At 38.0% G+C, this 10,470-nt stretch overlaps 1 protein-coding gene across 1 annotated transcript in view; it reads right to left on the bottom strand.

Moving 5' to 3' along the window:
* Positions 1–4,004: 4,004 nt before the first annotated feature.
* The window catches only part of Wnk3 (WNK lysine deficient protein kinase 3), a 134,328-nt gene continuing 127,862 nt past the window's right edge, over positions 4,005–10,470 (bottom strand). The window contains exon 23 of the mRNA XM_040744002.1: positions 4,005–9,358. Within this exon, the coding sequence (XP_040599936.1) occupies positions 9,029–9,358 (330 nt within the window). The 3' untranslated portion in view covers positions 4,005–9,028. The remainder of the gene's footprint in view (positions 9,359–10,470) is intronic.

Here is a 10,470-nt window from a genome sequence, read left to right as displayed (position 1 = left end):
AAATCAAAACTTAAAAGTCATCAGATAGCATCTAAAAACCCTTAGTGGTATCTTCATGCTTTGCTGGAAGTACATCCCTGTGGCCCCCCCCACCATTGTATTTGAAAAATGCACTGATTTTGATTTCATGGTGGAATGTTTCATTGGAGGGCAACCTGAATCCTTGTTCCCAGGTCACTCATATTTGGCTCAGAAAGAAGTATTTCTTATTCCTTTTCAGGTGAGGGATGTATTCAGTTTATGGGAATGTGAAAGGTTAAGTGATGGGCCTAAGAAACAAAGATTTTTACACGTTATGAAGGTAATTTCTTATTTGATGTTATCTAACCGATCTGGTTGCTCGAAAAGTGAATCTCCTCTAAAGATTAAATAAAGCACTGTTGGCCAACAGGGAAGCAAGATAGGTGGGACTAGGAGCTGAGGAGGATTCTGGGAAAGAGAAACACAGGGAGTCACAATGTAGTCCGCCTGTCCGGACTTAGATTAACAATTATGGGTTAGCCAGTAAGAAACAAGCAAACGGCCAACGGCCAAAAGAGCTGCATTTTTGTTCACAACTATGTTTGTATTTGCCTTTACAATATCTTATTGTTGAAGATTTAAAAGGAAGAGAACAGAAAATAAAATAAAATTGAGCTAGGGTCTCATGTATCCCAAGCTGACTTCAAATTCACTACACAGCCTCTACCTCCCAAGTACTGGGATTACAGGTGTGCACCCATACAATTAGCATGTGCAGTGCTAAGGATGGAATTCAGGGCTTCATGCATTCTAGGCAAGCACTGTACCGACTGAGTCATATGCTCAGTCCTAAAATATTTTATTGTTATTTTGATTAAATTAGATAACTATGGTCTAATTAAATAGTTTTAAGTTAAAAAACCCTTTTGTGTATGAGTGCTTTGCCTGCATGTATGTCTGTGCAACCTTCGCAAGCCTAGTGTCCGTGGAGGACACAATCAGCAGTTGATTGTGAGTTGCCATGTGGGTGTTAAGATTGGAACCTGGGTTCTCCACAAGAACACCTTTTAAATGCTGAGTCATTGTTCCAGTCAACATCTTTTTGCTGTTGTTCTTGTTGGCTTCAAACTTACGATCCTTCTGTTTCAGTCTCCCAAGTGCTGGGATTATGGGTGTGAGCCACCATATCTGGCTCCACCAAATGACCTGTCTAACAAATTGCTCAAATTCAGTTTTTGATTTATTTTTAATTTATTTGTAGAGACAAGGAGTCTTATGTATCCCAGGCTGGTCTTGAATCTACTACATAGCTAAGGATAACCTTGAATTCCTGATCCTCCTGCCTCTCCCTCTCAATTACAGATTTGTAGAATTACAGATGTGAGCTAGTGAACCCAGGTCTTTTTTTTTGAGAGAGGGTCTGTGGTAATATGAATAAGAATGGCCCCCAAAAGCTCATATGTTTGCATTCTTGGTCATTATGATGTGGCACTACTTGATAGAGAGTAGGAGGTGTGGCCTTGTGGAGAAGTATGCCACTGGGAATGGATTTTGGGGTCTCAAAAGCCCAAGCCAGTCCCAGTGTCTTGCTCTCTCTTCTTGCTGCCTACAGATCTGTATGTAGAACTTCAACTTCTCCAGCACCATGTCTGCCTGTGTGTCACCATGGTTCCTACCACAAAAACAATGAACTAAACCTGTGAAAGTACAAGCAAGCCCCAATTAAATGTTTTCCTTTATAAGAGTTGCCGTGGTCATTGTCTTTTCACAGAAATAGAACACAAAGACAGGGTCTTTCTCTGTAGCTCAGGTTGGCCTGAAGACAATGTAGTTTATGCTGGCAGCAAACTTGTAATTTTTCTGCCCCAGCCTCAAAAGTGCTGGAATTACTAGAATTACCTACCAGGACTCGTTCAATATCACACTCTTGAATCTTAGATTAAATTTGGGATTTTCTAGTTGGCCCCCTGGAAAGTACTGAATACATTTTGCATTGTGTCAAGGACATGGATCTTGCAATTCAAGAGTAGAATTTGATGGTTTAGACATGGCTTGTATTCCTCAAAGAATTTTTTTTTGAGACAGGATTTTACTATATAGTGTTGGCTGGCCTGAAATTCAAAGATCTGCCTTCCAAGTGCTGAGATTAAAGGGGTGTGTGCCATCATGCCTAGCCTTCAAAGAAATTTTGTTTTGAATCAAGTTTTTACTTACTACAACCCGGGTTGGACTGCCCTCATGAAAAGATTGTTTTTTCTCATAGGTGTACATATTTGCTTTTTCAGAACAAGGCCACCACACACACTTGACCCTTCTTCAATGACCCAGCCATTTCCTTTTCCCCTTCCCTGCCATGCTGTAATGCAGAGGGTGTTGTATGTGTTTCTCAGAGGGCTGAATTGATGTATCTGAGCCTCTAAAACTCATAGCTAAATATACCTGTTTTGTCTACAAACTACCCAGTATTAGTACTATTGTAACAATATAAATGGAAGAACACAATTGGGTTGTGTTTAGTCATGTTTTTCTTTTAAAAGAGAGATTTGTGGGGTCCCTTAAATAGTAGTTACCATTAGTTGAGAAACTTACATATTAGGCACTTCTCCAGCTTTATAAACTGGAACACAAAACCAGGTCGAAGAGACTCCAAAAAGTATCTGCATTAACTATAATAAAAATTAGGTCTGTTCCAACCAGCTTGATTTCTCAAGTGCAAGTTGAGTGTGCAAGACATTAGCAATATCCAATAAGCACATTCAGGAAATGAGAAATAAGGGTAACTGCCCTTATATGTCACTTAATGTAACTACCTCATTTCACAGAATCAAATTGCCTATGCTTGTTCTACTATGAGTCTACTAGGCTTCTGAGTTAATGAGTTAATGAATCACAATGAGACTTTATTTGATAAACATGTCCCATTTGAGGACTGGCTTTAAACTCACCATCCTCCTGCCTCAATTTTCTGAGTGCTGAGATTACAGGTATACACAAATGTCTAAAATAGGCATTTCAAAAACTTAAAAGATGCTAGATGGTGGTGGTATATGCCTTAAATCCCAGCACTAGGGATACAGAGGCAGGTGGATTTCTGTGAGGCCAGCCTGGTCTCAAGTTCCAGGAACAGACAGATCAGTTACACAGAGAAACCCTGTCTTGAACACACCCCAGCATCTTTTTCATTTTCTCCTCTTTCTCTCTGTCCCTCTTCTCTTCTCTTTCTTTTTTTAATCTTCTCCAGACTGGCCTATAATTCTAGGGGTCCATTAATTCTCCTGCTTTTGCCTTCAAATTACCTGGGACCATAGGTGCATGTGAGTGTGCCTCACCATTAACATCTCTGATAGGTCTTACTACTCTTCCTACAGGGCTCTTTACATATGCATCTTTCTTCTACATAAATAAATGAACAAGTGATTGATATGACATGGTTTTACAATATCTTAAGTCACTGTACACTGGTGAGCGAGGAGGGAGGTTTCCAAATGTATTTTTCTAAAGGTGACTCAACACTGTTGGAAGGAAAGAAAATACTCTTTTTTAAGGAACAAGCACTGGACATTTTCATGACATACATATAAAGAATGCACATATGAATCCAATTAAAATGCTCTCAATATACTTGGATTATTACATATGTGTGCTATGGAGTCAGACAGACCTGGGTTTAGATCTAAACTTTACCACTTACCATATGACCCTTAAAAAACTCTTTTGTCTCTCCCCCTCAAATTGGCCATAAAAAGTAGAGACCTATGTTAGGGCTATTGTGTGAATTAAAAAGTCACAATTGAAACCCTAGCTAACACAAAAGGTTACAACTTTGGCTCATTTGCAAATGTGGAGAAGGGTGGCCCACTGGAAAAGTGTTAGAATTGCATGTAAATCAACAGGTAACACATGGCTGAGACAGGATCCTCCTACCCCAAAGCCCAAACAATCTGTAAGACTAACTTTCGTAAATCTGCTAAATTATATTTGATAAAGAACCATTTTAAACCAGAAAACTGCAGTAATTGACAGAATTTTAATAAGGTGACACAGTCATTTAACACAGCCTTTATTTTTGTTTCAAAACAAAATTCCAGGAAACAAAATACTTAACAGTTGGGTAGTAATTAAAATAAAAATCACAGTTTCGAAGAATCAAAACCAGACAGCCGCTGAAAGGTAGATCACTTGGCTTACCAAAAAAAAATCGTAAAATAAAAGTTAATGTTAAAATTAAATTTAACAGCATTCTGTATAATGCTACATTCCCGAATTCAAAAAGGAGAGTTCACATATATAACTAAATGTTAAATATTGAGAATTGGCTGAAATTCTACATACTTCATGGTAAATTATGCATGAAAGTTTAATTGCATAAACTTCCTGAGTGGCTCCCATGCTGCATTAAGGTCTACATGCTTAATATTCGTATTAAACAAATAATAGCTTTAAATGACTGAGCATGACAGACCTTCAACTGCACTTTCTGATTAGTCACTATATCCACTGTATCTGCTGAGGGTTCTCAACTACAAATCTCAACCTTAAATCTTAAATTAGAGTGGAAAGCAATACAATGTAAAAAAGCTAGAAGGGTGACAAGTGCGCATTTTAGAGCATTGTCCCTTCAGAGCTTAGTCCTTCCCTTGCCCTCTTGCCTGACTTCATAGCTTCATAGCAGTCTGTGTTGTTTTACTTCGAAGAAAACCTTCCGGAATGTGAGCTGGTGATCTGTACACTCTTTCATCATCTAAGTGGAAAAGAACTTTAACCTGGTTACTACTTTGGGCCCATTCACATGCTAGTTGTCAAGGTCCCTGATCAACATTTGAATTCATCCTTCAGACACACAAAAAGGATATGATTTCCAGGGTGGTCTGAGAGTATGGCTCCAAGCAAATTGCACACTAATTTTACTTAAAAGAATTTTTTATTATGTTCGAGTGTTTTCATTTAATATCTGGATTAGATTTTAAATTTTAACCCTAGAATTATATTTACCAAATCAAAAGTCTTTTCTATATATATTCAGACCTTTCTATTATATCTAAATAAAGGGAGGGGAAAAAAGTCCCTGATAAACTATAGATCAAAAAAGCAACCAAACAATCTATTCTAGAAAATGGCTTGCATACCACCTCAGAAGGCTCAGATTTTTCTTAATTAAACACAACAAGAGGTAACAGAATCACAAATCAATGGTAAATATACCTCAGGAATGTATTTATAAATGATGACTTAAATATAGTATTTACTAATATTTAAAATGTAGTGTTATATGGTAAACATGTCAAAGAAAATTCAGTTACAAACATTTGCTGGGTTTTTTTAAGGGGGAAGGGGAACGTATTATTTTCAATGCTTAGAAAATACAGCAAAGAGAGTCAATTCCATAAACTACAGAGATTAGATAAGCAATTATCTAAACCCTTACTACCAACTATGATTCAAATGACATGCATTCTGCCATTTTCAGTTAACAAACTGTCACTGTAATACCAGGCAATATTTTGAAGATGGGTCACTGCCTAGGAGGTCAAATTTCACTGTAGTAGTTAAAGCAATTTCAACCCATAGCCCTTTAGAATCTGAGATGATAAAGAATTGCCAGTACTTGTGAAATTACAGGCACTGGGACTATCTCACTTCAGTACATTTGGACCATTTGTTTATTTGAAAACTAACTCCCACCACTAAATCTTCTATTGCCACCAATTTGATTTCTCTCTTTGCTTCTATTCCCAAACCCCCTAACTTTATTACAAACTGGTGAATGGTTCTCATTGCTTAAACACAGATTGGTGGCAGAATGATGAGTCCTCTCATCTCACATGCATGGTGAGTGCTAGGACAAAAAAGGCAAGCCAGATTGAGACTCTAAACAACATAAAGAATCAAGGCAAAAAAGCAAGTATCACAGGCAACATTTACTTGTGCACCTAAAACAGTACTGAAAAACGAGGTAGATAAACAAAAGTAACTGGACTGCAATTAAATCTGGGGTTTTCAGATGATATCATCCCATTATAACCTTAGAAAACACTCTACACTCAACCCAAAAATCACAGCGGAAGTGCTTTTTAAACTTTCACAGTTAGATCTCCTGTTAAACTATTAGAACTTATGTTTGATATTAAGCAAGGAAGAGATGAAAGGCTGCAGGGATATTTGTCAAACTCTAGTAAATTACTTTAGATTCAAGCCTGCTCCAGGTTATCTGCACTGAATACACCATTATTGGTTTCACAGTCTTATGATATTATACCCAACTTCACAGACACAACAGCAGTGCTTCATGGTGAAGTGCTCATGTTGCCATACATGAAGACACAATGCTGCTCGTCAGATGTACATTTGGAGAAGTAAACAGAGCGGCTAGATATACAGACTATCTCCCAAGGAAACTTCACAACATAGTGGTTAAGCGCAACCTTTATGTTGATTACAAGAAAATGAAAAAGGTAGGTTTGCATGCTTTCTAGAAATGAACAGAAGGCCCATTATATGCACTAGGTTTTTTGTTAAAGAAAAAGGGAACTTCTGAACATTATCTGATTCATTGTTTATGGGAGAGAAAAAGTACTTCAGGCAAGGATGGAAACAGCACTATTCTATGACTTAGCAAAATTTTGAAATAATACAAAATCCTCTTCTAGAAAACTAACCAATATTTACAATCAAAGTGACTATAATCTGAATCAAATAAAAAAGTAATGAGAAAAAGTAAAGAAAACCCCACAGCAAAGTGAATAACATTGTTTTCTTCATTTCTGCACACTCCCTTGTTTCTGTATGCTTTAACTTCTACACATTACACATACATAATGTATATGTAACATATATGTTAACCCAGATACTGCAGTCAGCATGGAGACAGCAGTACACTATTCCCCATCTTCAAACTTTAGAAGATGACTTTTCTTTCCAGCAAAACCTGAAAAGATTCTAAATATTACAAGGCACTGCAAACATCTGCAGGCAAACAAGAACTATGAATTATATGTAAAACTGAGATGTTTAACAAAACACAGAACATACTACGTAGAGCAGCCACTAGTAAATGGGATTGTACATGTCATCCATGGAGCTTTTTTCATCCTGGGGTACACTGTTTAAAATGATTTCAACTAGAGAATATCCAGTCTTAAAACCTGTAAGATTTCACCTTATAGGTTGTTATCTCAATATAATTATACAAAACCAACTGATAATGAAGCACAGTTTTAAGGAACTATGCGTTTTAGGAGCATTGTTTTTATACACGTGGACAACACTGCAATGCAAGCAACTGCACTACATTAATAGCCTAAAACTCACTTCAACTTGCAAAGCAATACTATAGAAGGAATTTCAGGAATCTGTGCATATGATCTGGACTCATCCAAAACAGGATGTCTTAGGAAAAGAAACTGTGGCTCTTATGAATAGCAATCCACAGAAAGCCCCCAGTAACAGTGACAAAAATGTGATGGTGGGTGTGATCTTTAGGTAAGTAATATAAGAGAACTTTTAAAAAGGATACTGACTGTCACAAAGTATACTGTATGAAATAAAAAAAGAAAAGTTTTTCTAACTTCCCGGCAAGCCCATGGGGTAAGTTTTTAGAGGAATATGGAGGAAAATCTGTTAACAGAAAGAATGAACACAATTTGGAATGGTTACCAAGAGAATTCCTAAATAGGAAAACATGTATTAGAAATGACTTTCAAAGCTTCACTGAATGCTAAGTCATTTGAACATGTGTACTTAGGAGTTGATGTATACCATGTAAAAATTCTATTTGTGTTTCACAGACTGAATATTAGGTAACCCTGTGACTAGCCTTTAAGATTACTGAAGTTAACATTCCTAAAAACCAAAGGCATACATTTTGACACTGTCTCCCTTCCTCCTAAAACTGGATAAAACCCAGTAAAGTGCAACCTGACAGTGACTTCTCTCAAATTTTCAAGAGGCTGACAAACACATCTAAGATCTAAAATGGTCTAAGACTATAGATACTAGTAAGAAATTATAACAACTAAAACACTGTCATCAAAAAAGGTTAAAGGCAATTTAAATAATATCATCCTAGGGTGTACTATTTCACTGCAGGACAGTGTATCCTACATTTCTTAGAACCCTGTAAAGCCAGTGTTTTATGTAAAAATCTCAAAAGCTACAAACCCTAATGTGTCAAGTACACTTCACTTTAGAAGAATGGATTAACATAAGTGTTAACCTGAATCTCCTTGTTTAGGATTACAAGGACTCCCCCAAATGAGATTCACATTAGCTGCAATACCTAGCAAAAGAACGCAAGCCAAGCCAGTGCCTCTCAGATGCTCAAAACCAATGCAGTGTGCACATGAGAAAAGATGGCTGCTATGGGTTATTACTGGAACCCAAAAGCAGCTCTAGTAGCTGTAGGTTCAAGGAACTGTTACAGTTCTGTTTTGTCCTTTCCCTCCGCCTCACTTAAACAAACCCTCGCTCCTACTGCTGTGATGACGGGAAGAAAATCACATTAAAAACGCTCCTGTTCTGTACTGCTTGACAAAAGTATACTAAATTTATACATGAAAACATTTCCTGCAGCCAGTTACTGCCTTCTGTGAAAAGTAAACCGAAGACACTTGTGACAAATCCCACAAGACTGGCTACTGGAGGGTCTTACCTCTTCCACATTTGAGGAGAAGCAATCTACATAGTTTTTACACACTTTAAAGAAAAGTAGCATACAACTGCTGGTAGCAGCATTAAACAGTGGGGTGAGAGCGTCTCAGCAACACATGAAACTGTCCTGGAAATGGTAACACTCAAGCTGAGCTTATTAAAGCATTCTGAACAGTATTTTTTAAAAATCAAGTATCAAAGAGGATAGGATTTGAAGTGAAAAAACATTTCTGTGTGCAGTATTCTATGTGCAAACCACACATTACTACAGAATGATGAGCTGTATCAAATATCACGTCGGAACGACAAAAAACACACTTGAAAAGAGACTCAAATGAGAGAGAATATGGCAGAACTCAACAAGTTTAGTATTGTAGGTGTTCTTAAAGTCCTCTCCCCTTACTTCAGCATCTATTTGGATTCATTTAGGACCAGGGGGCATTGATGCTGGATTCTGCATTGTTGGAGCGGGAAATGCCTGCAAATTTATCCCAGGCTGGAAGAGTCCCCCAGATTGGGTAGGAACCACTACAGACTGCTGTGTTGTTCCCGGAATTCCTACCCACTGTACTGGATACCCCGTGGCCCCTACAGCATTATACTGACAAACATGGGGCATTCCATACGATGATAATGGCCCGGGAAAGGAAGGGAGTGGGAGTCCTTGTGGCAAGGAAGTTGGAACAGCTCCACGAATTTGGGAGAGAGAAGAAATCCATGTTGATGTGTAGCCCATAGTAGATGGAGTACTCTAACAAAAACAAAACAAACATAAGAACAAAAGATCAGTTTATTTGACATATTCTTTTATCAGTCTGTATTCCTATTCTTTTAGGCTCACTACATCTACTAGCACAATGAGTAGAGCACCTTTCTGTGAGTTGTGCAATGGTAACATTCTTTGCCTCAGCTTATCTTTCTACCCTGCCTTCCAGTATAGACATTTTCAGATAAGGAAACAGAAACTAAAATTGGCAAGTAGCACAATGCCAACAAGCAAGTTAGCAGTGAGGCAGGGACTTCCACACTATTCCAGATAACAGGTTCATATTAACTCACCGTTCACACTTTAGGACCTACTTTACTCATGTTGGTACTATTGTTTTTATTTCATTTTTCCAACCATGAATGTGCTTTCATACTGTAGACATGAAATAGCCCATCTTACTTACATGATCCTGTGGACACAGAGGAATACAGTTAGTGTAACAAGGGAACCTGACAAACAGCAGATGTTGAATAAATATCTCCTTCATGTCCCCTATTCACTACCTTGAAACCTGACACTTTGGTTCTTTTTTATTTTATTTTGCTTGTATGGGTGTTTTGCCTGCATGTGCATATGTGTAACATGCTCATGCAGTACCCATGGAGGCCAGACGAGGGCCTGGGACTGGAGTTACAGACAGAAGTGAGCAGCCATGAGGGTGTTGGGAATCAAATTCATCTTCTGAAACAGCAGCCAAAGCTGTTAACTACTGAATCACCTCTCCAGCTCTTCTGCTAAATTCTTATACACTTACTTTTATTCTTACATGTGTACATGCATGTAGGCTTATGTGCATATGGAGGTGAGAGGTCCACTTTGGGTGTGATTTCTCAGGTGCTAGACAACTTGTTTTTTGAGACAGGCTCTCTCATTTGCCTAAATCTCACTAAGTAGGCAAGGTTGGCTAGCTAGCAATCCCCAAGGATCATCTGTCTCTGCCTCCCCAGTGCTGGTAGTTATACATATACCACTTACCCAGCTTTTTCACATGGATTCTAAGGACTAATTTCAGGCCCTCATACTTACCTGGTAAGTAGTTTCTGGTTACTCTATCTTCCCAGCCCCCCCATTCTTCTAAACTTAAACTGAAAACA

The sequence above is a fragment of the Mesocricetus auratus genome, unplaced genomic scaffold (assembly GCF_017639785.1).
Source record: "Mesocricetus auratus isolate SY011 unplaced genomic scaffold, BCM_Maur_2.0 Super-Scaffold_100003, whole genome shotgun sequence".
NCBI lineage: Eukaryota > Metazoa > Chordata > Mammalia > Rodentia > Cricetidae > Mesocricetus > Mesocricetus auratus.
This window is presented reverse-complemented; position numbering and strand designations above follow the sequence as displayed.